Source organism: Ascaphus truei, chromosome 18 (assembly GCF_040206685.1).
Source record: "Ascaphus truei isolate aAscTru1 chromosome 18, aAscTru1.hap1, whole genome shotgun sequence".
Lineage (NCBI taxonomy): Eukaryota > Metazoa > Chordata > Amphibia > Anura > Ascaphidae > Ascaphus > Ascaphus truei.
In genome coordinates, this window is record NC_134500.1 from 28,653,005 (window position 1) to 28,680,809 (window position 27,805).

The 27,805-nt window shown below is 60.2% G+C and overlaps 1 protein-coding gene across 3 annotated transcripts; it reads left to right on the top strand.

Moving 5' to 3' along the window:
* The first annotated feature begins 61 nt into the window (after nt 1-61).
* TRIP4 (thyroid hormone receptor interactor 4) lies at nt 62-27,541 on the top strand. 3 transcript variants are annotated; one of them, XM_075575989.1, is made up of 13 exons: nt 62-179; nt 6,354-6,523; nt 12,622-12,770; nt 13,114-13,347; nt 13,984-14,062; nt 15,226-15,355; nt 17,164-17,379; nt 18,112-18,232; nt 18,499-18,680; nt 19,270-19,394; nt 21,909-22,000; nt 24,002-24,104; nt 27,334-27,541. In XM_075575989.1, exons 1-13 carry the CDS (start codon nt 100-102, stop codon nt 27,399-27,401), a joined length of 1,749 nt encoding a protein of 582 aa, XP_075432104.1. In that variant the 5' UTR covers nt 62-99; the 3' UTR covers nt 27,402-27,541. The 3 variants fall into 3 exon arrangements, with proteins under 3 accessions (XP_075432104.1, XP_075432105.1, XP_075432107.1); XM_075575990.1 differs by lacking the exon at nt 21,909-22,000; XM_075575992.1 differs by lacking the exons at nt 21,909-22,000; nt 24,002-24,104.
* The last annotated feature ends 264 nt before the right edge of the window (nt 27,542-27,805 follow it).

Here is a 27,805-nt window from a genome sequence, read left to right on the forward strand (position 1 = left end):
GAGCTTTGTTTCCGGGGGGTCGGGCGGAAACTGGACATGTGGCACAGTAGTTGCATGCCACTGACAGGAAAAATACTTCCGGGTTCCGGTGGCGTTCGGATGGCGGCAGATCTACTCAGCTGGTGTGAGGGGGAGCTGGAGAGAAGCTTTGGGCTGAGGGTCAGCAAAGAGATAGTGCAGTGAGTGCTGGGACTGGTAACTCTGTGCCCCCCCCTGTCAGCAAGTCTCTGTGCCCCCCCCTGTCAGCAAGTCTCTGTGCCCCCCCCCGTCAGCAAGTCTCTGTGCCCCCCCCCCTGTCAGCAAGTCTCTGTGCCCCTCCCCTGTCAGCAAGTCTCTGTTCCCCCACCCCCCCTGTCTGCAAGTCTCTGTGCCCCCACCCCCCCTGTCAGCAAGTCTCTGTGCCCCCACCCCCCCTGTCAGAAAATCTCTGTGCCCCCACCCCCCCTGTCAGCAAGTCTCTGTGCCCCCCCCCTGTCAGCAAGTCTCTGTGCCCCCACCCCCCCTGTCAGGAAATCTCTGTGCCCCCACCCCCCCTGAAAGGGAAATCTCTGTGCCCCCCCCCTGTAAGGAAATCTCTGTGCCCCCCCCCTGTCAGGAAATCTCTGTACCCCCCCCCCTGTCAGGAAGTCTCTGTGCCCCCACCCCTGTCAGGAAGTCTCTGTGCCCCCCCCCTGTCAGGAAGTCTCTGTGCCCCCCCCCCTGTCAGGAAGTCTCTGTGCCCCCCCCCCCCCTGTCAGGAAGTCTCTGTGCCCCCCCCCCTGTCAGGAAGTCTCTGTGCCCCCCCCCTTGTCAGGAAGTCTCTGTGCCCCCCCCACCTGTCAGGAAGTCTCTGTGCCCCCCCCACCTGTCAGGAAGTCTCTGTGCCCCCCCCTGTCAGGAAGTCTCTGTGCCCCCCCCCCCTGTCAGGAAGTCTCTGTGCCCCCACCCCCCCCTGAAAGGGAAATCTCTGTGCCCCCCCCTGTAAGGAAATCTCTGTGCCCCCCCCTGTCAGGAAATCTCTGTACCCCCCCCCCTGTCAGGAAGTCTCTGTGCCCCCACCCCTGTCAGGAAGTCTCTGTGCCCCCCCCCCCTGTCAGGAAGTCTCTGTGCCCCCCCCTGTCAGGAAGTCTCTGTGCCCCCCCCCTGTCAGGAAGTCTCTGTGCCCCCCCCCCCTGTCAGGAAGTCTCTGTGCCCCCCCCACCTGTCAGGAAGTCTCTGTGCCCCCCCCACCTGTCAGGAAGTCTCTGTGCCCCCCCCCCCTGTCAGGAAGTCTCTGTGCCCCCCCCCCTGTCAGGAAGTCTCTGTGCCCCCCCCCCCTGTCAGGAAGTCTCTGTGCCCCCCCCCCTGTCAGGAAGTCTCTGTACCCCCCCCTGTCAGGAAGTCTCTGTACCCCCCCCCTGTCAGGAAGTCTCTGTGCCCCCCCCCTGTCAGGAAGTCTCTGTGCCCCCCCCTGTCAGGAAGTCTCTGTGCCCCCCCCTGTCAGGAAGTCTCTGTGTCCCCCCCCCTGTCAGGAAGTCTCTGTGCCCCCCCCCCTGTCAGGAAGTCTCTGTGCGCCCCCCCTGTCAGGAAATCTCTGTGCCCCCCCCCTGTCAGGAAATCTCTGTGCCCCCCCCTGTCAGGAAATCTCTGTGCCCCCCCCCTGTCAGGAAGTCTCTGTGCCCCCCCCCCCTCTGTCAGGAAGTCTCTGTGACCCCCCCCCCTGTCAGGAAGTCTCTGTGCCCCCCCCCTGTCAGGAAGTCTCTGTGCCCCCCCCTGTCAGGAAATCTCTGTGACCCCCCCTCTGTCAGGAAGTCTCTGTGCCCCCCCCCCTCTGTCAGGAAGTCTCTGTGACCCCCCCCCTGTCAGGAAGTCTCTGTGCCCCCCCCCCTGTCAGGAAGTCTCTGTGCCCCCCCCCCTGTCAGGAAGTCTCTGTGCCCCCCCCCTGTCAGGAAGTCTCTGTGCCCCCCCCCCTGTCAGGAAGTCTCTGTGCCCCCCCCCTGTCAGGAAGTCTCTGTGCCCCCCCCTGTCAGGAAGTCTCTGTGCCCCCCCCCTGTCAGGAAGTCTCTGTGCCCCCCCTGTCAGGAAGTCTCTGTGCCCCCCCCCCCTGTCAGGAAGTCTCTGTGCCCCCCCCCCTGTCAGGAAGTCTCTGTGCCCCCCCCTGTCAGGAAGTCTCTGTGCCCCCCCCTGTCAGGAAGTCTCTGTGCCCCCCCCCCTGTCAGGAAGTCTCTGTGCCCCCCCCCCTGTCAGGAAGTCTCTGTGCCCCCCCCCTGTCAGGAAGGCTCTGTGCCCCCCCTGTCAAAGTCTCTGTGCCCCCCCCTGTCAGGAAGTCTCTGTGCCCCCCCCCCTGTCAGGAAGTCTCTATGCCCCCTCCCCCCCTGTCAGGAAGTGTCTGTGCCCCCTCCCCCTGTCAGGAAGTGTCTGTGCCCCCTCCCCCTGTCAGGAAGTCTCTGTGCCCCCCCCCCTGTCAGGAAGTCTCTGTGCCCCCCCCCCCCCCCTGTCAGGAAGTCTCTGTGCCCCCCCCCTGTCAGGAAGTCTCTGTGCCCCCCCCCCCTGTCAGGAAGTCTCTGTGCCCCCCCCCTGCCAGGAAGTCTCTATGCCCCCCCCCCTGTCAGGAAGTCTCTGTGCCCCCCCCCTGTCAGGAAGTCTGTGTGCCCCCTCCCCCTGTCAGGAAGTCTCTGTGCCCCCCCTGGTCAGGAAATCTCTGTGCCCCCCCCCCTGCCAGGAAGTCTCTGTGCCCCCCCCCTGTCAGGAAGTCTCTGTGCCCTCCCCCTGTCAGGAAGTCTCTGTGCGCCCTCCCCCTGTCAGGAAGTCTCTGTGCCCCCCCCCTGTCAGGAAGTCTGTGTGCCCCCTCACCCTGTCAGGAAGTCTCTGTGCCCCCCCCTGGTCAGGAAATCTCTGTGCCCCCCCCCCTGCCAGGAAGTCTCTGTGCCCCCTCCCTGTCAGGGAGTCAAGTCTCTGTGCCCCCCCCCTCCTCGTCAGGAAGTCTCTGTGCCCCACCCCCCCCTCCTCCTTGTCAGGAAGTCTCTGTGCCCCACCCCCCCTCCTCCTCGTCAGGAAGTCTCTGTGCCCCCCCCCTCCTCCTTGTCAGGAAGTCTCTGTGCCCCCCCTCCTCCTTGTCAGGAAGTCTCTGTGCCCCCCCCCTCCTCCTTGTTAGGAAGTCTCTGTGCCCCCCCCCCTCCTCCTTGTCAGGAAGTCTCTGTGCCCCCCCTCCTCCTCGTCAGGAAGTCTCTGTGCCCCCCCCCCTGTCAGGAAGTCTCTGTGCCCCCCCCCTGTCAGGAAGTCTCTGTGCCCCCCCCCTGTCAGGAAGTGTCTGTGCCCCCCCCCTGTCAGGAAGTCTCTGTGCCCCCCCCGTCAAAGTCTCTGTGCCCCCCCCCTGTCAGGAAGTCTCTGTGCCCCCCCCTGTCAGGAAGTCTGTGTGCCCCCTCCCCCTGTCAGAAAGTCTCTGTGCCCCCCCCCCCTGTCAGGAAATCTCTGTGCCCCCCCCCCTGCCAGGAAGTCTCTGTGCCCCCCCTCCTCCTTGTCAGGAAGTCTCTGTGCCCCCCTCCTCCTTGTCAGGAAGTCTCTGTGCCCCCCCCCTGTCAAAGTCTCTGTGCCCCCCCCCCCCTGTCAGGAAGTCTCTGTGCCCCCCCTGTCAGGAAGTCTGTGTGCCCCCTCCCCCTGTCAGAAAGTCTCTGTGCCCCCCCCCTGTCAGGAAATCTCTGTGCCCCCCCCCCCCTGTCAGGAAGTCTCTGTGCCCCACCCCCCCTCCTCGTCAGGAAGTCTCTGTGCCCCCCCCCTCCTCCTTGTCAGGAAGTCTCTGTGCCCCCCCTCCTCCTTGTTAGGAAGTCTCTGTGCCCCCCCTCCTCGTCAGGAAGTCTCTGTGCCCCCCCCTCCTCCTCGTCAGGAAGTCTCTGTGCCCCCCCCCCTCCTTGTCAGGAAGTCTCTGTGCCCCCCCCCTCCTCCTCGTCAGGAAGTCTCTGTGCCCCCCCTCCTCCTTGTCAGGAAGTCTCTGTGCCCCCCCTCCTCCTCGTCAGGAAGTCTCTGTGCCCCCCCCCTCCTCCTTGTCAGGAAGTCTCTGTGCCCCCCCCCTCCTCCTCGTCAGGAAGTCTCTGTGCCCCCCCCCTCCTCCTTGTCAGGAAGTCTCTGTGCCCCCCCTCCTCGTCAGGAAGTCTCTGTGCCCCCCCTCCTTGTCAGGAAGTCTCTGTGCCCCCCCCCTCCTCCTCGTCAGGAAGTCTCTGTGCCCCCCCTCCTCCTTGTCAGGAAGTCTCTGTGCCCCCCCCCCTCCTCCTTGTCAGGAAGTCTCTGTGCCCCCCCTCCTCCTTGTCAGGAAGTCTCTGTGCCCCCCCTCCTCCTTGTCAGGAAGTCTCTGTGCCCCCCCCCCCCTGTCTGGGAGTCTCTGTGCCCCCCACCCACTCACTGTCGGTGAGTCTCTGTGCCCCCCCACCCACTCACTGTCGGTGAGTCTCTGTGCCCCCCCACCCACTCACTGTCGGTGAGTCTCTGTGCCCCCCCCCTCACTATCGGTGAGTCTCTGTGCCCCCCCCCTCACTATCGGTGAGTCTCTGTGCCCCCCCCCCCTGTCTGGGAGTCTCTGTGCCCCCCCCCCTGTCTGGGAGTCTCTGTGCCCCCCTCCCCCTGTCTGGGAGTCTGTGCCCCCCACCCACTCACTGTCGGTGAGTCTCTGTGCCCCCCACCCACTCACTGTCGGTGAGTCTCTGTGCCCCCCCACCCACTCACTGTCGGTGAGTCTCTGTGCCCCCCCCCTCACTATCGGTGAGTCTCTGCGCCCCCCCCTCACTATCGGTGAGTCTCTGTGCCCCCCCCTCACTATCGGTGAGTCTCTGTGCCCCCCCCCACTCACTGTCGGTGAGTCTCTGTGACCCTTCCCCCCCAGCCCCCTCTCTGTCGGGGAGTCTCTGTGACCCTTCCCTCCCAGCCCCCTCTCTGTCGGGGAGTCTCTGTGACCCTTCCCCCCCAGCCCCCTCTCTGTCGGGGAGTCTCTGTGACCCTTCCCCCCCAACCCCCTCTCTGTCGGGGAGTCTCTGTGACCCTTCCCCCCCAGCCCCCTCTCTGTCAGGAAGTCTCTGTGCCCCCCCCCTGTCAGGAAGTCTCTGTGCCCCCCCCCCTGTCAGGAAGTCTCTGTGCCCCCCCCCCCTGTCAGGAAGTCTCTGTGCCCCCCCCCCTGTCAGGAAGTCTCTGTGCCCCCCCCTGTCAGGAAGTCTCTCTGCCCCCCCCTGTCAGGAAGTCTCTGTGCCCCCCCCATGTCAGGAAGTCTCTGTCCCCCCCCCTGTCAGGAAGTCTCTGTGCCCCCCCCCTGTCAGGAAGTCTCTGTGCCCCCCCCGTCAAAGTCTCTGTGCCCCCCCCCCTGTCAGGAAGTCTCTGTGCCCCCTCCCCCTGTCAGGAAGTCTCTGTGCCCCCTCCCCCTGTCAGGAAGTGTCTGTGCCCCCTCCCCCTGTCAGGAAATCTCTGTGCCCCCCTCCCCCTGTCAGGAAGTCTCTGTGCCCCCCTCCCCCTGTCAGGAAGTCTCTGTGCCCCCCCCCCTGTCAGGAAGTCTCTGTGCCCCCCCCCCTGTCAAAGTCTCTGTGCCCCCCCCCCTGTCAGGAAGTCTCTGTGCCCCCCCCCCTGTCAGGAAGTCTGTGTGCCCCCCCCCCCCTGGTCAGGAAATCTCTGTGCCCCCCCCCCCTGTCAGGAAGTCTCTGTGCCCCCCCTCCTCCTTGTCAGGAAGTCTCTGTGCCCCCCCCCTGTCAGGAAGTCTCTGTGCCCCCCCATCTCCTTGTCAGGAAGTCTCTGTGCCCCCCCCCCCTGTCTGGGAGTCTCTGTGCCCCCACCCACTCACTGTCGGTGAGTCTCTGTGCTCCCCCACCCACTCACTGTCAGTGAGTCTCTGTGCCCCCCCACCCACTCACTGTCGGTGAGTCTCTGTGCCCCCCCACCCACTCACTGTCGGTGAGTCTCTGTGCCCCCCCCCTCACTATCGGTGAGTCTCTGTGCCCCCCCCTCACTATCGGTGAGTCTCTGTGCCCCCCTCACTATCGGTGAGTCTCTGTGCTCCCCCCCCCACTCACTGTCGGTGAGTCTCTGTGACCCTTCCCCCCCAGCCCCCTCTCTGTCGGGGAGTCTCTGGGACCCTTCCCCCCCAGCCCCCTCTCTGTCGGGGAGTCTCTGGGACCCTTCCCCCCCAGCCCCCTCTCTGTCGGGGAGTCTCTGTGACCCTTCCCCCCCAGCCCCCTCTCTGTCGGGGAGTCTCTGTGACCCTTCCCCCCCAGCCCCCTCTCTGTCAGGGAGAGACTCTGTGCCCCTCTGCGCCCCTTGTTGGGGAGATTCACCCCTCTGTATGAGTACCTCCCAGTAAGTGGTCCCTTACTCCATAGTAACGTTCCTGAGCCCGTCCCCCGTTGTTTGACGCTCTCCCGCAGGTACATCCTGTCCATAGACACAGAGGAGGAGATTGACGAGTACATTCACGACCTCATCCAGGGCTCGGAGGGGAGGAAGCGACAGTTCATCGAGGAGCTTAAAGTCCGGTGGCAGAAGTCCAGGCGGCCGGTCGGTGCCCACTCAGAGCAGCCGTTCCACAAGCAAGATGGTGAGCCCCCATGCGGGTCCAGTCCCGTCACCTGGTGTGTGTGTCCCCACGCGGGACACTAATCCCGTCACCTGGTGCGTGTCCCCCCGCGGGACACTAATCCCGTCACCTGGTGCGTGTGTCCCCGCGGGACACTCATCCTGTCACCTGGTGCGTGTCCCCCCGCGGGACACTAATCCCGTCACCTGGTGCGTGTCCCCCCGCGGGACACTAATCCCGTCACCTGGTGCGTGTCCCCCCGCGGGACACACATCCCGTCACCTGGTGCGTGTCCCCCCGCGGGACACACATCCCGTCACCTGGTGCGTGTCCCCCCGCGGGACACCAATCCCGTCACCTGGTGCGTCCCCCCACGGGACACCAATCCTGTCACCTGGTGCGTGTCCCCCCCGCGGGACACCAATCCCGTCACCTGGTGCGTGTCCCCCCCCCCGCGGGACACCAATCCCGTCACCTGGTGCGTGTCCCCCCGCGGGACACCAATCCCGTCACCTGGTGCATGTCCCCCCCGCGGGACACTAATCCCGTCACCTGGTGCGTGTCCCCCCGCGGGACACACATCCCGTCACCTGGTGCTTGTCCCCCCGCGGGACACCAATCCCGTCACCTGGTGCGTGTCCCCCCGCGGGACACTAATCCCGTCACCTGGTGCGTGTCCCCCCGTTGGACACCAATCCCATCACCTGGTGCGTGTCCCCCCGTTGGACACCAATCCCGTCACCTGGTGCGTGTCCCCCCGCTGGACACCAATCCCGTCACCTGGTGCGTGTCCCCCCGCGGGACACCAATCCCGTCACCTGGTGCGTGTCCCCCCGCGGGACACCAATCCCGTCACCTGGTGCGTGTCCCCCCGCGGGACACCAATCCCGTCACCTGGTGGTGTCCCCCCGCGGGACACCAATCCCGTCACCTGGTGCGTGTCCCCCCGCGGGACACCAATCCCGTCACCTGGTGCGTGTCCCCCCCGCGGGACACCAATCCCGTCACCTGGTGCGTGTCCCCCCGCGGGACACCAATCCCGTCACCTGGTGCGTGTCCCCCCGCGGGACACTAATCCCGTCACCTGGTGCGTGTCCCCCCGCGGGACACCAATCCCGTCACCTGGTGCGTCCCCCCCCGCGGGACACCAATCCCGTCACCTGGTGCGTGTCCCCCCGCGGGACACCAATCCCGTCACCTGGTGCGTGTCCCCCAGCGGGACACCAATCCCGTCACCTGGTGCGTGTCCCCCAGCGGGACACCAATCCCGTCACCTGGTGCGTGTCCCCCCGCGGGACACCAATCCCGTCACCTGGTGCGTGTCCCCCAGCGGGACACCAATCCCGTCACCTGGTGCGTGTCCCCCAGCGGGACACCAATCCCGTCACCTGGTGCGTGTCCCCCAGCGGGACACCAATCCCGTCACCTGGTGCGTGTCCCCCCGCGGGACACCAATCCCGTCACCTGGTGCGTGTCCCCCCCGCGGGACACCAATCCCGTCACCTGGTGCGTGTCCCCCAGCGGGACACCAATCCCGTCACCTGGTGCGTGTCCCCCCACGGGACACCAATCCCGTCACCTGGTGCGTGTCCCCCCGCGGAACACCAATCCTGTCACCTGGTGCGTGTCCCCCCGCGGGACACCAATCCCGTCACCTGGTGCGTGTCCCCCCGCGGGACACCAATCCCGTCACCTGGTGCGTGTCCCCCAGCGGGACACCAATCCCGTCACCTGGTGCGTGTCCCCCAGCGGGACACCAATCCCGTCACCTGGTGCGTGTCCCCCAGCGGGACACCAATCCCGTCACCTGGTGCGTGTCCCCCCGCGGGACACCAATCCCGTCACCTGGTGCGTGTCCCCCCGCGGGACACCAATCCCGTCACCTGGTGCGTGTCCCCCCGCGGGACACATCCCGTCACCTGGTGCGTCCCCCCCCCCACGGGACACCAATCCCGTCACCTGGTGCGTGTCCCCCCGCGGGACACCAATCCTGTCACCTGGTGCGTGTCCCCCCGCGGGACACCAATCCCGTCACCTGGTGCGTGTCCCCCCGCGGGACACCAATCCCGTCACCTGGTGCGTGTCCCCCCACGGGACACCAATCCCGTCACCTGGTGCGTGTCCCCCCCACGGGACACACATCCCGTCACCTGGTTCGTGTCCCCCCAGCGGGACACTAATCCCGTCACATGGTGCGTTCCCCCCCCGAGCGGGACACCAATCCCGTCACCTGGTGCGTGTCCCCCCACGGGACACCAATCCCGTCACCTGGTGCGTGTCCCCCCACGGGACACCAATCCCGTCACCTGGTGCGTGTCCCCCCGCGGGACACTAATCCCGTCACCTGGTGCGTGTCCCCCCGCGGGACACCAATCCCGTCACCTGATGCGTGTCCCCCCACGGGACACCAATCCCGTCACCTGGTGCGTGTCCCCCCACGGGACACCAATCCCGTCACCTGGTGTGTGTCCCCCCCGCGGGACACCAATCCCGTCACCTGGTGCGTGTCCCCCAGCGGGACACTAATCCTGTCACCTGGTGCGTGTCCCCCCGCGGGACACCAATCCCGTCACCTGGTGCGTGTCCCCCGCGGGACACCAATCCCGTCACCTGGTGCGTGTCCCCCCGCGGGACACCAATCCCGTCACCTGGTGCATCCCCCCGCGGGACACTAATCCCGTCACCTGGTGCGTGTTCCCCCGCGGGACACCAATCCCGTCACCTGGTGCGTGTTCCCCCCGCGGGACACTAATCCCGTCACCTGGTGCGTGTCCCCCCGCGGGACACCAATCCCGTCACCTGGTGCGTGTCCCCCGCGGACACCAATCCCGTCACCTGGTGCGTTCCCCCCTCCCACGGGACACCAATCCCGTCACCTGGTGCGTGTCCCCCCGCGGGACACCAATCCCGTCACCTGGTGCGTGTCCCCCCCGCGGGACACCAATCCCGTCACCTGGTGCGTGTCCCCCCGCGGGACACCAATCCCGTCACCTGGTGCGTGTCCCCCCGCGGGACACCAATCCCGTCACCTGGTGCGTGTCCCCCCGCGGGACACCAATCCCGTCACCTGGTGCGTGTCCCCCCGCGGACACCAATCCCGTCACCTGGTGCGTGTCCCCCCCCGGGACACCAATCCCGTCACCTGGTGCGTGTCCCCCCGCGGGACACCAATCCCGTCACCTGGTGCGTGTCCCCCCCCACGGGACACCAATCCCGTCACCTGGTGCGTGTCCCCCCCGCGGGACACTAATCCCGTCACCTGGTGCGTGTCCCCCCGCGGGACACTAATCCCGTCACTTGGTGCGTGTCCCCCCGCGGGACACTAATCCCGTCACCTGGTGCGTCCCCCCCCCAGCGGGACACCAATCCCGTCACCTGGTGCGTGTCCCCCCGCGGGACACCAATCCCGTCACCTGGTGCGTGTCCCCCCGTGGGACACCAATCCCGTCACCTGGTGCGTGTCCCCCCCGCGGGACACCAATCCCGTCACCTGGTGCGTGTCCCCCCGCGGGACACCAATCCCGTCACCTGATGCGTGTCCCCCCGCGGGACACCAATCCCGTCACCTGGTGCGTGTCCCCCCGCGGGACACACATCCCGTCACCTGATGCGTGTCCCCCCGCGGGACACCAATCCCGTCACCTGATGCGTGTCCCCCCGCGGGACACCAATCCCGTCACCTGGTGCGTGTCCCCCCGCGGGACACACATCCCGTCACCTGGTGCGTGTCCCCCCGCGGGACACACATCCCGTCACCTGATGCGTGTCCCCCCGCGGGACACTAATCCCGTCACCTGGTGCGTGTCCCCCCGCGGGACACCAATCCCGTCACCTGGTGCGTGTCCCCCCGCGGGACACCAATCCCGTCACCTGGTGCGTGCCCCCCCGCGAGACACTAATCCCGTCACCTGGTGCGTTCCCCCCTCCCACGGGACACCAATCCCGTCACCTGGTGCGTGTCCCCCCGCGGGACACTAATCCCGTCACCTGGTGCGTGTCCCCCCGCGGGACACCAATCCCGTCACCTGGTGCGTGTCCCCCCGCGGGACACACATCCCGTCACCTGATGCGTGTCCCCCTGCGGGACACCAATCCCGTCACCTGGTGCGTGTCCCCCCGCGGGACACACATCCCGTCACCTGATGCGTGTCCCCCTGCGGGACACCCATCCCGTCACCTGGTGCGTGTCCCCCCCGCGGGACACCAATCCCGTCACCTGGTGCGTGCCCCCCCGCGAGACACTAATCCCGTCACCTGGTGCGTGTCCCCCCGCGGGACACCAATCCCGTCACCTGGTGCGTGTCCCCCAGCGGGACACCAATCCCGTCACCTGGTGCGTGTCCCCCCTGCGGGACAATAATCCCGTCACCTGGTGCGTGTCCCCCCGCGGGACACCAATCCCGTCACCTGGTGCGTGTCCCCCCACGGGACACCAATCCCGTCACCTGGTGCGTGTCCCCCCCGCGGGACACCAATCCCGTCACCTGGTGCGTGTCCCCCAGCGGGACACTAATCCTGTCACCTGGTGCGTGTCCCCCCGCGGGACACCAATCCCGTCACCTGGTGCGTGTCCCCCCGCGGGACACCAATCCCGTCACCTGGTGCGTGTCCCCCCGCGGGACACCAATCCCGTCACCTGGTGCGTCCCCCCGCGGGACACTAATCCCGTCACCTGGTGCGTGTCCCCCCGCGGGACACCAATCCCGTCACCTGGTGCGTGTCCCCCCGCGGGACACCAATCCCGTCACCTGGTGCGTGTCCCCCCGCGGGACACCAATCCCGTCACCTGGTGCGTGTCCCCCCGCGGGACACCAATCCCGTCACCTGGTGCGTGTCCCCCTGCGGGACACCAATCCCGTCACCTGGTGCGTTCCCCCCTCCCACGGGACACCAATCCCGTCACCTGGTGCGTGTCCCCCCGCGGGACACCAATCCCGTCACCTGGTGCGTGTCCCCCCGCGGGACACCAATCCCGTCACCTGGTGCGTGTCCCCCCGCGGGACACCAATCCCGTCACCTGGTGCGTGTCCCCCCGCGGGACACCAATCCCGTCACCTGGTGCGTGTCCCCCCGCGGGACACCAATCCCGTCACCTGGTGCGTGTCCCCCCCGCGGGACACCAATCCCGTCACCTGGTGCGTGTCCCCCCGCGGGACACCAATCCCGTCACCTGATGCGTGTCCCCCCGCGGGACACCAATCCCGTCACCTGGTGCGTGTCCCCCCGCGGGACACACATCCCGTCACCTGATGCGTGTCCCCCCGCGGGACACCAATCCCGTCACCTGATGCGTGTCCCCCCGCGGGACACCAATCCCGTCACCTGGTGCGTGTCCCCCCGCGGGACACACATCCCGTCACCTGGTGCGTGTCCCCCCGCGGGACACACATCCCGTCACCTGATGCGTGTCCCCCCGCGGGACACTAATCCCGTCACCTGGTGCGTGTCCCCCCGCGGGACACCAATCCCGTCACCTGGTGCGTGTCCCCCCGCGGGACACCAATCCCGTCACCTGGTGCGTGCCCCCCCGCGAGACACTAATCCCGTCACCTGGTGCGTTCCCCACTCCCACGGGACACCAATCCCGTCACCTGGTGCGTGTCCCCCCGCGGGACACTAATCCCGTCACCTGGTGCGTGTCCCCCCGCGGGACACCAATCCCGTCACCTGGTGCGTGTCCCCCCGCGGGACACACATCCCGTCACCTGGTGCGTGTCCCCCCGCGGGACACACATCCCGTCACCTGATGCGTGTCCCCCTGCGGGACACCCATCCCGTCACCTGGTGCGTGTCCCCCCGCGGGACACCAATCCCGTCACCTGGTGCGTGCCCCCCCGCGAGACACTAATCCCGTCACCTGGTGCGTGTCTCCCCGCGGGACACCAATCCCGTCACCTGGTGCGTGTCCCCCCGCGGGACACCAATCCCGTCACCTGGTGCGTGTCCCCCCTGCGGGACAATAATCCCGTCACCTGGTGCGTGTCCCCCCGCGGGACACCAATCCCGTCACCTGGTGCGTGTCCCCCCGCGGGACACCAATCCCGTCACCTGGTGTGTCACTCATGTTTCCGTGCACAGAGGAGGCTGCTGTCAGATAACGCTCACATCTCTGCATTAAGGGTCAGAGGAGGCCTGCGCGCAGAGGCTGCTGTCGGGAGAGCAGGGCCGCAGAGGGAGGCGAAAGGGGCGGAACAAGCTGGAGCCTCCCATCTACGCTGCGGCAGAGACGGCGGGGGAAGAGGTGAAGACGCCCCTGGACTTGGCTAAGGTAAGTACACGGGCAGGTAAATACAAACCCACACTGCGCCACTGGGGTGAGGGGCAGGGGGAAAAGGACGGTCTGGGTCTCAAATCACGTGTGGCTATCCAGCAAAACACAGGGTGTGGGGTTCAAGGTCAAAGGGGTGATTTTACTCCCGGTAACCCTCCTCCTGCAGTGCCCTAGCTATATCCGTAATTAGATAAGCAGTGTTACCTCTCAGTCGCCATCCTCATGCAGTGTCCTTGCTGTATCTGTGATGAGCAGTTTTACCTCCCGGTAACCCTCCCCCTGCAGTGCCCTAGCTGTATCCGTGATTAGCAGCGTTGCCTCTTCCCCTGCCCCGGTCCAGGCGCAGGAGGTCAGCGGTCCTGCGGCGGGGTCGTCGTCGTCCTCCAAGAAGAAGCAGAAGTTTGTGAGTCTGTACACCGCGGAGGGGCAGGACAAGCTGGCCGTGCTGATCCCGGGGCGGTACCCGTGCGAGTGCCTGGCGCAGAAACACCAGCTCATCAGTAACTGCCTGACCTGCGGCCGAATCGTGTGCGAGCAGGAGGGCTCCGGGCCCTGCCTCTTCTGCGGGAACCTGGTGAGGAACGCCGCCGCGTTCTCCGCTGTGTAATCTGCTTCAAATCGCATGTTTCCCCTTCATACTAATCTAACCGTGCGCACAGCGGAGATTCGCCTGCTTGTGGTTCTCTGCAAATTACATTTCTTCGAGGCTTCTGAATGTTTGACAGTCAAGTGTTTCCTTTTCCCTTATCTCTCCCCCCCCCCTGTCCTTATCAGCGAGGAGATAAGGGGAGGGGGAGAGTGGGGGCTTAGCCTGCGCAAACTCTTGTTGAACACACACAGACGTCGGACACAAGGGAGCAGCGCGAGGAAACCAGCCCCCTCCCAAGTCTCAGCTCCCCGTGTTCCTATAATAACTTTAATAAGGATTTCATCCTACTTATAGGGGGCAGATTTGGGTAACAAGGCATCGGTCACCCAGATGTGTCCCTTAACCCTGTCACTGCTGTTAGTACACTTTGCCACTAGGGGGGACTGGCCCATTAACCCTGTCACTGCCGTTAGTACACTTTTGCCCCTAGGAGGGACTGTCCTCCCATGTGCTTGTTCCCTAGCAGAATGGTGTGATATAGCGGGGGTGGGGGTAGATGGATCCCCTGTGTGACTCGCAGAGCATCGCAACTCCGTGTCGCTGTCTCTGTTCTCCCCGCAGGTTTGTACAAAGGAAGAGCAGGACATTCTGCAGCGAGACTCCAACAAGAGCCAGAAACTACTCAAGAAACTCCTGGGAGGTGAGCGCATCTCTCTCTACTGGCCATGCCCATCGACTGCCCCCTGCCCCCCCCCCAACTGCCCCCCCCCCACTGCCCCTGCCCCCCCCCCCACTGCCCCTGCCCCCCCCCCGGACTGCCCTGCCCTCCGACTGTCCCCTAGGGACTCCTCTTCCTAAATATTACTTTATGTCGGAAGCACTTATTCCCATGATCTGTTCCTCATTCCTCTCTCCTCCCCCCCCTCGTTCCTCCTCCCCCCCTCGTTCCTCCTCCCCCCCCCTCGTTCCTCCTCCCCCCCCTCGTTCCTCCTCCCCCCCCTCGTTCCTCCTCCCCCCCTCGTTCCTCCTCCCCCCCCTCGTTCCTCCTCCCCCCCCTCGTTCCTCCTCCCCCCCCTCGTTCCTCCTCCCCCCCCTCGTTCCTCCTCCCCCCTCGTTCTCCTCCCCCCCTCGTTCCTCCTCCCCCCCCCTCGTTCCTCCTCCCCCCCCCTCGTTCCTCCTCCCCCCCTCGTTCCTCCTCCCCCCCTCGTTCCTCCTCCCCCCCCTCGTTCCTCCTCCCCCCCCTCGTTCCTCCTCCCCCCCTCGTTCCTCCTCCCCCCCCTCGTTCCCCTCGTTCCTCCTCCCCCCCCCTCGTTCCTCCTCCCCCCCCCTCGTTCCTCCTCCCCCTCTCGTTCCTCCTCCCCCCCTCGTTCCTCCTCCCCCCCCTCGTTCCTCCTCCCCCCCCTCGTTCCTCCTCCCCCCCCCTCGTTCCTCCTCCCCCCCCTCGTTCCTCCTCCCCCCCCTCGTTCCTCCTCCCCCCCCCTCGTTCCTCCTCCCCCCCCCTCGTTCCTCCTCCCCCCCTCGTTCCTCCTCCCCCCCCTCGTTCCTCCCCCCCTCGTCCCCCCCCTCGTTCCCCCCCCCCCCCCTCATTCCTCCTCCCCCCCTCATTCCTCCTCCCCCCCCTGTTCCTCCTCCCCTCCCCCTCGTTCCTCCCCCTCCCCCATATTCTCCCCCTTCCTCTCGTTTTGCTCCATATTCTCCGCCCCCTTCTCGTTCCTCCGCCCCCGTACACTCTCCCTCTTATTCCTCCCCCATCGCACCTGTTACTCCCCTATTTATCTCCGCTTCGTACAGCGGTAGCGAGCACAAACCTGTCACACAGACAGGATCACTGTCTCTAACACCACACATGCTTGTGGTTCGCAGGCTCCGAGACCTCGGTAAAGATGGATCCCACCATGAAGGACGTTCTCCCCCGGCAGGAGGTGCGGCTGAAAGAAGGTCTGGAGAAGGCGCGGCAGCATCGGGACAGGCTACTGGAATATGATAAGACCAGGTACCAGGCAGGCTCTGCAGTGCGGTGTGCGCTGCGGTGCTCTGTGCTGCGGTGCTCTGTGCTGCGGTGCTCTGTGCTGCGATGCTCTGCGCTGCGGTGCAGTGACTGGCGTCTTTCTGTGGGTGGGTTACAGAGAACGACCGCCGCTCCCTACTGAGACGCAATGAGACCGCTGTACTGAGACCGCCGCTCCCTACTGAGACGCAATGAGACCGCTGTACTGAGACCGCCGCTCCCTACTGAGACGCAATGAGACCGCTGTACTGAGACCGCCGCTCCCTACTGAGACGCAATGAGACCGCTGTACTGAGACCGCCGCTCCCTACTGAGACGCAATGAGACCGCTGTACTGAGACCGCCGCTCCCTACTGAGACGCAATGAGACCGCTGTACTGAGACCGCCGCTCCCTACTGAGACGCAATGAGACCGCTGTACTGAGACCGCCGCTCCCTACTGAGACGCAATGAGACCGCTGTACTGAGACCGCCGCTCCCTACTGAGACGCAATGAGACCGCTGTACTGAGACCGCCGCTCCCTACTGAGACGCAATGAGACCGCTGTACTGTGAGACCGCCGCTCCCTACTGAGACGCAATGAGACCGCTGTACTGAGACCGCCGCTCCCTACTGAGACGCAATGAGACCGCTGTACTGAGACCGCCGCTCCCTACTGAGACGCAATGAGACCGCTGTACTGAGACCGCCGCTCCCTACTGAGACGCAATGAGACCGCTGTACTGAGACCGCCGCTCCCTACTGAGACGCAATGAGACCGCTGTACTGAGACCGCCGCTCCCTACTGAGACGCAATGAGACCGCTGTACTGTGAGACCGCCGCTCCCTACTGAGACGCAATGAGACCGCTGTACTGAGACCGCCGCTCCCTACTGAGACGCAATGAGACCGCTGTACTGAGACCGCCGCTCCCTACTGAGACGCAATGAGACCGCTGTACTGAGACCGCCGCTCCCTACTGAGACGCAATGAGACCGCTGTACTGAGACCGCCGCTCCCTACTGAGACGCAATGAGACCGCTGTACTGAGACCGCCGCTCCCTACTGAGACGCAATGAGACCGCTGTACTGAGACCGCCGCTCCCTACTGAGACGCAATGAGACCGCTGTACTGAGACCGCCGCTCCCTACTGAGTCGTACTGAGACCGCCGCTCCCTACTGAGACGCAATGAGACCGCTGTACTGAGACCGCCGCTCCCTACTGAGATGCAATGAGACCGCTGTACTGAGACCGCCGCTCCCTACTGAGACGCAATGAGACCGCTGTACTGAGACCGCCGCTCCCTACTGAGACGCAATGAGACCGCTGTACTGTGAGACCGCCGCTCCCTACTGAGACGCAATGAGACCGCTGTACTGAGACCGCCGCTCCCTACTGAGACGCAATGAGACCGCTGTACTGTTACCGCCGCTCCCTACTGAGACGCAATGAGACCGCTGTACTGAGACCGCCGCTTCCTTCGGAGACGCAATGAGACTGCTGTACTGAGACATAATGAGACTGCTGTACTGTGACGCAATGAGACTGCTGTACTGAAACATAATGAGACCGCTGTACTGAGACGCAATGAGACTGCTGTACTGAGACATAATGAGACCGCTGTACTGGGACGCAATGAGACTGCTGTACTGAGACATAATGAGACCGCTGTACTGAGACATAATGAGACCGCTGTACTGAGACGCAATGAGACTGCTGTACTGAGACATACTGAGACCGCTATACTGAGAATCGGAGGCTCAGGGGTAATGTCCGCTACGCCCCCTAACCCTTCTCCCCCCCCCCGCCAGCGTGCGCCGTACCCACGTGATCGACGACGAGTCGGATTACTTCGCCACGGACTCTAACCAGTGGCTGTCGCCGGTGGAGCGCGAGTCCGTGCGCAGGAAGGAGGAGGAGCTGCAGGAACTGCGTCACGCGTCCCGTCTTAGCCGCAAGGTCACCATCGACTTCGCGGGGCGCCGGGTCCTGGAGGAGGGGGGAGACCTGGCCGACTACCACAAGCGGTGAGGAGAGAGGGGTCGGCAGCACGGGCGCCCTCCAGGGCGTCTCACAGATCAGGCCAGATATACTAAGCCAGGGGTGCGCAAAGTTTCCTCCCTGCGCCCCCCTGCCTGCTCGCCCCCTCTCCCCCCCCCCACCCCGATCGTCTCGCCGCGGGGTCATGTGACGTCACGTTGCCCCGCAGCGTCATTTGCCGCCGGGTTACCATGGCGACACGTCACCAAAGACCAGGTAAGCGAAGTTACAGAGGCTTTGAGCGGTCCCCTGGCATTTCATTTAAATTTTGGGGGGTGGAGAGGGAAGCGCGGGACCTTCTGTAACCGCCCGCGCACCCCGGTAACTAAGCAGTGCTACACGTCAGTAGGCTGGATAGGCTGGGCCAATATGTGTGTGTATGTATGCACAGTGACAGGATTAGGACCAAAGGGTGTATGTCCTATTTATATATTTTGGGTGGTTACTGCTTGTTTGCCGCTAGTACACTTTCCCTACCTGACCCCTTTACTGATTCTCACCTCCTCGCTTCTGCTTGTCTCTTCTCTCTTAATTCTCTCTTTCTTCTCTCTCTTTTTCGTCTTTCTTCTTTCTCTTCTCTTTTTTCTTTCTCCTCTCTTCGCTCTTTCTTCTCTTCTCTTCTTCTCTCTTCTGCTCTCCTTCTTTCTTCTCCTCTCTCTTCTCTTCTTCTCCTCTCTCTTCTCTTCTTCTCCTCTCTCTTCTCTTCTTCTTCTCTCCAGGTTGGATGAAACCATCCAAGCACTTCACTCTGGGACAGTGGTTAAACCTTCCCGGGGCCCCATGGGAACATCGGAGGATTCCTATCTGGTGAATCCCAGCCTGCTGCAGCCTCCCCCACTGGTCAGTGAACGCGAATCGCGATTAAATAAAGGTCACACCCCTCCCAAACACGTATCCTGTGTTTTGGGGCGCAGATAATGGCGGCGGGAGGGACGCAGGTAATGGCGACGGGGGGACGCAGGTAATGGCGACGGGGGGGACGCAGGTATTTGCGGCGCCGGATAATGGCTGCGCTGGTGGTCGCTGGTAATGGCGACGCTGGGTGGCACAGATAATGGCAGCGCAGGTATGGTTCGGCTCCTGATCACACATACTCTCTGCCGCAGTGGGTGGATCAGGTCAGCGCAGGCGCACGCAGGAGGGGCGCCGGCCCGGAGCGGGCGGACCAGAACCTGACCCGAAGCCGGCTGCGGATCCAGGACCGGGAGCTGCAGGAGATGAGCGACGAGGGGATGTGCCTGAGTATGCACCAGCCGTGGGCCTCGCTGCTGGTCACGGGCGTCAAACGGTGAGGTCACGGCGCACGTCCTGCGGCGCGTGTGCCGCCGGATAAATGCAGGGCCACGGTTACTCAGCGGTGTTTATGTAATAGCGCTGCTTAGTAAATATGGCCCATGTGCGTGTTGGTGGCAGTGAGAGGAGGGGATCAGGAAAGGCTGCAGGACTTTAATCTGTGCAGCTTAGAGGGACACGGGGTGAGATATTAACCCTGCGGGTGTGTGCAGCTTAGAGGGACACGGGGTGAGATATTAACCCTGCGGGTGTGTGCAGCTTAGAGGGACACGGGGTGAGATATTAACCCTGCAGGTGTGCGCAGGTTTAGCACCCGGTGACGTCGGGCTGCCTTGAGCTCCGTCCTGCCGCTGATTACAATGACGCTTGCTTTCCCCCACGTGATGGGTACAGTGACTGCTTGCGCCCCTCCCCCCTCCCCTCTGTGATGGGTACAGTGACCGCTTGCCCCCCTCCCCCCTGTGATGAGAATGAGGACACCCCCCCCATGTGATTGTTGCAGTTAACGCTTGCCCCCCCCCCCTCCTCCTCGATGGTTACAATCTTTCATGCCCTCCCCTCCCACGCTTCTGTCTCACGCGCAGGGTGGAAGGCCGGACGTGGTACAGCGCTCACAGGGGCCGCTTGTGGATTGCCGCTGCGGCCAAGCGACCGTCCCCGCAGGAGGTCTCCGAGCTGGAAGCCTCATACCGCGTGCTGCTTCAGAAAGGTCAGCTTGGGGGGGCCCTATAAGTCACTGCCAGCAGGAATGGGGGGGCCCTATAAGTCACTGCCAGCAGGAATGGGGGTGCCCTATAACTCACTGCCAGCAGGAATGGGGGGGCCATATAAGTCACTGCCAGCAGGACTGGGGGTGCCCTATAAGTCACTGCCAGTAGGAATGGGGGGGCCATATAAGTCACTGCCAGCAGGAATGGGGGGGCCATATAAGTCACTGCCAGCAGGACTGGGGGTGCCCTATAAGTCACTGCCAGTAGGAATGGGGGGGCCATATAAGTCACTGCCAGCAGGAATGGGGGGGCCATATAAGTCACTGCCAGCAGGAATGGGGGGGCCATATAAGTCACTGCCAGCAGGAATGGGGGGGCCATATAAGTCACTGCAAGCAAGAATGGGGGGGCCCTATAAGTCGCTGCCAGCAGGAATGGGGGGGCCCTATAAGTTACTGCCAGCAGGAATGGGGGGCCCCTATGTCACTGCCAGCAGGAATGGGGGGGCCCTATAAGTCATTGCCAGCAGGAATGGGGGGCCCCTATAAGTCATTGCCAGCAGGAATGGGGGGGCCCTATAAGTCATTGCCAGCAGGAATGGGGGGGTCCTATAAGTCATTGCCAGCAGGACTGGGGGGGTCCTATAAGTCACTGCCAGTAGGAATGGGGGGGCCATATAAGTCACTGCCAGCAGGAATGGGGGGGCCATATAAGTCACTGCCAGCAGTACTGGGGGTGCCCTATAAGTCACTGCCAGTAGGAATGGGGGGGGCATATAAGTCACTGCCAGCAGGAATGGGGGGGCCATATAAGTCACTGCCAGCAGGAATGGGGGGGCCATATAAGTCACTGCCAGCAGGAATGGGGGGGCCATATAAGTCACTGCCAGCAAGAATGGGGGGGCCCTATAAGTCGCTGCCAGCAGGAATGGGGGGGCCCTATAAGTTACTGCCAGCAGGAATGGGGGGCCCCTATGTCACTGCCAGCAGGAATGGGGGGGCCCTATAAGTCATTGCCAGCAGGAATGGGGGGCCCCTATAAGTCATTGCCAGCAGGAATGGGGGGGTCCTATAAGTCATTGCCAGCAGGAATGGGGGGGTCCTATAAGTCACTGCCAGCAGGAATGGGGGGGCCCTATAAGTCGCTGCCAGCAGGAATGGGGGGGCCCTATAAGTAACTGCCAGCAGGAATGGGGGGGCCCTGTAAGTCATTGCCAGCAGGAATGGGGGGGCCCTATAAGTCATTGCCAGCAGGAATGGGGGGGCCCTGTAAGTCATTGCCAGCAGGAATGGGGGGGCCCTATAAGTCATTGCCAGCAGGAATGGGGGGGCCCTATAAGTCATTGCCAGCAGGAATGGGGGGGCCCTATAAGTCATTGCCAGCAGGAATGGGGGACACGTCTGCAGAGGCAGCCCGCAGAATCGAGGGGTCCCATAGAAGATTCCCCAGACGCACGGTGTATACAGAGAGAGCCCAAAATCCAGCTGGTGAAATTGTGTTGCTCCTGTTTTGGGGTCCAGCTCTGAACCTCGTTGTGTTTATGTTAATGTATATTTTGATAGGGGTCCTAAGTTTATATGTTTAAGAATATATGCTCCATTTTTGTCAGCTCAGGTACAATGTGTATAGCTGTAGGGAAAAGTATAGGAACTCTGTTTTAACACAGAGAGCAAAAGTCACTTCTAATACAGTTGCTCCTTGCTGAGATCAAGCCCCATATATCCTGTTTGACCAGAATCCTGATATATTCAAACTGTCTTGTCAGCAATGTACGATAGCCACGGCAACTGGGGGTTAGCTGACAGAAAATAGCTTTGTTAAGGATAACTATAGCAACGACAGCTCGGCTGGGGGGTAGCTGAAAGGGATATGGCATTGTTAAGCATAACTATAGCAATAACAGCTGGGCTGGGGGGTAACTGAAAGGAATATGGCATTGTTAAGGACAACTGGCTTCTGTTACGTGTACATGGCAACTTGGCAACCTGAATGAATTGTAACTATGTGACAACAACCCGAAAGGGCTATAAGAACTGATGCATGTGCCCATTAAAGCAGACCAGTGAGTGAGAACGATACCTTGTGTCCGAATTATTCACTTGTCTCCAGGCGCCTGTCCAGCTATCCTGTCCAGCACATTGAACCTGAAAGGGACCTCCCGGGAGGCAGTCTTGAGTCCACAGGGTAGACCTGCTACCGTACGGCAGAAAGCAGACCATATTTTCAGTTTATTAGTTGGGGTCCGCTGTAAACCTATGAATGGGGCTCACCTTAAAGCTGCCAAAACCGCCCTTGAAATTTTGTTTTGGGGCAATACCTGCCGAGGTATTTGTATCCCCAATGATGTCGCGGCTTTGCTGTCGCCCGCGGGACTGAGCGCTGACCTCACGGCCATTGTATTCGGGCTCACCATTCCCTAACTGGCTCCCTGGAAGTTGGAGAACCTCCCTCTCCTCCCCCCGGTAAAGTTTCCAGGTCGGGGTTTCTCTTTGAACATCTCCCATCCCCCGTAGACGTGGCGTTTCCCAGGGATTACCCCACCGGATGTCTCCTCGGCTGCGTGGACGTACTGGACTGTTTGTCCCAGGAGCAGTTTAAGGATCAGGTGAGAGGGGAAGCAGGGGGAGATCATAGGTCAAACGCACACAATCCAACGCATTTCGCCGGGCGCCTTGAGGCACTGAAGGCGGCCTATGGAATAGAACTGCTTAGTAAATATGGGACTCCGGCGTTCGGACTCAGTCTGCTGTCCGGTCACGGAGCACAAATCCGGATTTGCATTGGATTCAATTTATTGCAGAAGATGAAGATATGGAGACCTGCTTTGTGCTCATTTACATATCACTACCCAGAATCCTTGTCTGCATGTGAACCCCTGTACGGTGGGAAAGGGGAGGGGGTGAGGAGAAGCCGGTTTGAGGGCCAGATACGCTTGTGGATAATTCTATGTTGGTTTATCCTGTTTTGGCTGGAACATGTCAACCTTTTGCAGCAATCGGATTTCTAAATATAATTCATCTAATGAAGGAAAGATGGCCGTATTGTCTGGGAGAGGAACCCCGCCTTTATAGCGGCCTCCCTCCACCCCCTGTTATTTATCGGGGTGAGAATCGGGGGGTTCACCGCGCGGAACCACACTATTATAAGATGCAGGTTCCAGAGATACCAGTGAAAGCAACGCTGGTATTTCCTGGTCTTTAAATCCCGCACGTGACGCGGGCTGCCTCGTAAGAGTTTGCACAGGAGAAGCCCCCTCTCCTTATCTTTATTGTCTCTCTGATAAGGACAGGGAACGGGACAAGAGGAAAGGAAACGCTTGGGTGACAAACATTCCTTTACAGAGGCGCTGAAGAAATGCAATGTGTAATTCATTCAAATTAAAGCAGCCACATCTTTGCTATTGGCACAGTTACATTTATTTAGGGAAATCCATTAGACTGTTAAAGTGAAAGGTTGTTTATTGGGCAGCTATGGGGGATCGTACCCAGGGCCGGCGTGATGGCGGCGCCACTGCCCCGCGGTCACAGACACCCGCGCGTCTAACTCTTACCTCCTCCGGCGGCATATCCTCCTGCAGCGTCCCGTCGTCATGGCTCCGCGGTGTCCCATTACAATGGGACGTGACGCTAAACCCAGTGGGGCACTGAGTTGTCGTGGCAATGCCACGCCATTTAACATTGCGGTGCCACGATGACAGGACGATGGAGAAGGGAAGAGGCCCCGTGATACCCCCAGCCTCCCCTGCACCGTTAGTATAACTTCTACGTAATCTCACTGTTTGCTGCGGCCAGTGCCACTCGTGCTGGAGAATTAATAAAAGGCAATGAAACCTATGCTAATGAGCTTAATTAAAGCTGGTTTATTTGCGTGCGATTAGCTTAGCGAACAAGGCGTTACCCAAGGGAGGAGCGCACGCAGGGGGCAAGTGGTGTGTGCATGCAGGGGGCGGGCACGCAGGGAGAGAGCTGTGCGCACGCAGGTGGTGGGCATGCAGAGAGAGAGAGAGCTGTGTGTGCACGCAGGGGGTGGGCATGCAGGGAGAGAGCTGTGTGTGCACGCAGAGAGAGAGAGAGCTGTGTGTGCACGCAGGGAGAGAGCTGTGTGTGCACGCAGGGGGTGGGCATGCAGGGAGAGAGCTGTGTGTGCATGCAGGGAGAGAGCTGTGTGTGCACGCAGGGAGAGAGCTGTGTGTGCACGCAGGGAGAGAGCTGTGTGTGCACGCAGGGAGAGAGCTGTGTGTGCATGCAGGGAGAGAGCTGTGTGTGCACGCAGGTGGTGTGCACGCAGAGAGAGCTGTGTGTGCACGCAGGGGGTGGGCATGCAGGGAGAGAGCTGTGTGTGCACGCAGGGGGTGTGCACGCAGGGAGATAGATGTGTGCACACTGAGGGGATGGGCATGCAGAGAGAGGTGTGTACACGCAGGGGGTGGACATTCAGCGAGGGAGCTGTGTGTGCACGCAGGGGGGGAGAGTGGGGAGTGAGCGGTCGTGTGCACGCAGGGGGGGAGAGTGGGGAGTGAGCGGTCGTGTACACGGGGGAAGCAGGCGGGGAGCGAGCGGCGTATACCCGCGGGGCCGTGATGACTGGTATATTTTCCGCCCCGCAGCACCCATCTCTCAGCCAGGAATCCACGTCGCCCTTCGTCTTCGTTTGCGCGAATCCCCAAGAACTGCTGGTGAAATTCCCCATGAAAGGACAGCACAAGATCTGTAAGTGCAGATATTCATACTCGTGTTACTTCCGTTACTCTGCAGTATCACAATGTCACACTTTTAGGAGCCTGTCCGTTCAAGGGCGAGCTTCCCTAACAAAACCACCCCCAAAAATGTGAACATGACACCAGATTAAAATGTGTTTTTTGTAGTGTCTGGCAGAGAAATGGCGGTAAGAGACCCCTCGTTGGCGTGCATTTCCCACGCGGATCGTTCCCTTTCCCGGGGGCAGCCATCTTGGGTTTCGATAAGATTAAGAGAATCCATCTTTTTACGTGGCAGATTAATACGCGTCGGTATGTGTTGGCGGTCTCGCCCATTAAAAATGGCACCAGTTCGAGTGTGTGAACTCGTACCGGCGCTTAACCGGTCTGCCCCTAAATAACCCCTTCAAATCGTCTCTTCAACCGTGGTGAGAGTCACCAAATATTTCCCAAGACCACGAATGTTATCATGCAGTTCTATCTGAAGCCTTCTGCTGGAATCCATCTTTTATTTTGCCGTGACCTTCCACGTATTGAAGAGATTACCGATGCCGGGCTGCGTAGAGAAATAGGGAAACGGCTTCCTCTCTCCCGTCTTCCTCACAAATGGGCGCCCTGATGTAGGTCCTGTATGGACCGGAACGTCGGTGTACTGGTCCGATATACCTTTGACATGCGCCCAGCTTGCAGTTGTTCATCGTATTCCTCGCAGATTTTTGCTGGTGGCACCTACAAGTTGGATCTCACTTGGGTTTCATCCTTTTACTGCTCAGTCACATCTGTGACGGCTTCTGGGAGGTGACATTTTTGTGTCTGACTTTCTGTACACAATCTTGCAGCTTGTTGAATATATTAAGAGAAAGGTTGAATGATACTACCCAGAGGATACCTATTTGCACTCACTATGAATAGATTTAATGGCTGGAAAAATGTAATCCAAGGGTACAAATATCCCTATAATGCCACTCACAAGATGTGGGTACAGTTAAAAAAAGCATTTTAATCAACATATATACAAACAATGTGTAAAGGGGAGGTGATCAACATGGAAGAGCTACCTTATCCTCACAGTATCAGTTGCTCACTGTGTGTATCCAATTAGGGAGTTTGTAGGATGGGTATATGTATTAGAGTAATAGGTCTCAGAAAACCCAATTACCTGTATAATAATGTTACATAGCGATATATAGTGAAGAATAAATAGCCACTTATGCCACAGGACCGGTAAGAAATGTATGACAAACAAACCCAATAGCAACTTCTATTTGTGCAATATGGGAGTGTATAGTAGTTACTAATGGCCATGTGGACCTCCTCGAAATTACAGATAATTCACCTACAACGTTTGCTGTGATTGCACTCACTGCTGAAAACGTTTAACACTAGCGGTTAATATTTGAACAGTATCCGGCTGTGCAAATGCCTACGTCTGCAACAGGTGTTAATTGTCGCTTAGATGTTTGAAAATGATACAGCTGTAACAATGTTGCAGAATGAACACACCCCACTGACCACAGTTAAAGCTGACGGTTTTTTTTATAAATATATTTTTCCCATTCAATATGTGCATCAGTACAATCTGCACACTGACAAGTGATTCGCTAAACTGCAGATCAATCTGTTCGCTTGTAATCGATTCTTTGCTCTGGGCTATTTAATTCAGTTCTTGCACAGCATTGTGGGCAATGTAGTCCTGGAATATGATTGACTGGGCAGTTACTAGATACAATTGGTGCACTGCTAGAGAGGGCGGGTCTCAAGAGCCAGAGCTTGGTAAGGGGGGCCTCAACTTGTACTTATCTGACTTGTATCCCTAACCGTCGCTATGTAACGTTATTATACAGGTAATTGGGTTTTGTGAGACCTATCACTCTAATACATGTGCCATCCTACAAACTCCCTAATTGGATACACACAGTGAGCAACTGAAACTGTGTGAGGATAAGGTAGCTCTTCCATGTTGATCACCTCCCCTTACACATTGTTTGTATATATGTTGATTAAAATGCTTTTTTAACTGTACCCACATCTTCAGTGGCATTATAGTGATATTTGTACCCTTGGATTACATTATTCCAGCCATTAAATCTGTTCATAGTGAGTGCAAATAGGTATCCTCTGGGTTGTATCTTTCAACCTTTCTGTAAATATATGCTATTGTTCCCGTATGCCACTTTTATGTACTATTATATTTACTTCATAATAGGTGAGCGGTAGGTACTATCTCCTGCGTCGTATAGCTCGTTGAATAACTCTGTTTAAGAGTGCGGTTCGTAGCATACGAAATTGCAGAATCGCCACCAAATCGCATCTTAAAAAGCTGTTTGCGACAGAAATAAACGTGAACTCCATGATACAGGGTCAGTGGGTTACAAAACACGCTGGGTCGGCAGTCGCACCACGTGGATGTTTAGTAACTGTACGAAAGGCAAATCCTGGCTCCAATCTCTAGCACAGATTCAGTAACCGTTCCTCCCGAGCAGATGGTGAGATCTGAACCTGCTTCCATTCTTCGTATAGGCGAGAACCGTGCCCGGCACAGCTCTGGGGTAAGGGCAGGTAGGGCATTTATACCAGCTACACACAGCTTGTTCTGTTTAGGGGCAGAGGTGTTTTTAGCTATGTTGTAATAATGTGTTAAATATTAAACTAAAGATATTTTGCTTCTATTGGGACATTTGGATACTCTTTTCAATTATATTTCTGTATACAGCTCAAATCGATAATAAGACATTGAAAGTTAAAAAAAAAATAGCTGTTTGCGAGAATACGGCGAGCCGCATTTCCGTGCAGTATGAACCGTTTTCGCCCAGAAATGCCATCTCGGAGGGTGGGATGTGCAGAGCACGGCTAGTGAGAAATAGTATCGGGCGAGGGCACCCATCTCAAGGAGATGGGATAATTCATTTTTACGGGGCCGGTGGTCAGATCTCCGGCACTTCCGTTCATGTGACCGCGGGACAGGAAACGGAAGTGGAGGGGGCTCTCGACCACCTGATAAGCCCCCAGAAAACAAGCATGTGCCCATGACATTCTAGGTACATCATAAGGGTCAGTAGCAGGCTTCCGAACGTTCTAGGTATGTCATTCGAGCACTGTAAAGGAGAACGTCCTCTACCTGACCGTCAGGTGTCTTGCGGGCATATCTTGGCGGTGCCGAGTTGTAGCCGCGCCTGGCACATGTGTAGCACAGCTGCGCAAGGCTGAATTACCGGTTTTTTTATTTGCCCGTCTCTTCACAGGGAAGCTGGATTCGAAAATTCACCATGGTGCCAAGAAAGGGTTGATGACCAGGAAGGAGAGACCTTGAAGTGTCCCAAAAAGTGCCCATCAAGACGCTTCAGGTGCTGGGCCTGATCCGCGTGGAACTTGGCAGATATGGCCCGTGGATCGCTGCGTTGTAAGGAGGTGTTAATCGTGTACACAATACATGGGTTTTATTGCTCAGAACGTGTGTGTTTTATTCAGTAAAAGGCGACACATTGGTGTTGAAATTCCTAATTATTACTAAATTGTGGAGTATCCCTAGAAATGTTCCTTTTATAAAACACCGTATTAATATATTTGGGATATTTATGCAGATTTGTTAACCCTGAAAGCGACATGTGTGAGGGAAGAGGGGGGGGGGAGAGGGAAAGTCTGTCTAATTAGGAAATCCCCGTCCGGCTCTTGTAACTGTTTCACTAACGAGAAGTAAAGAGGGACAATGAACAT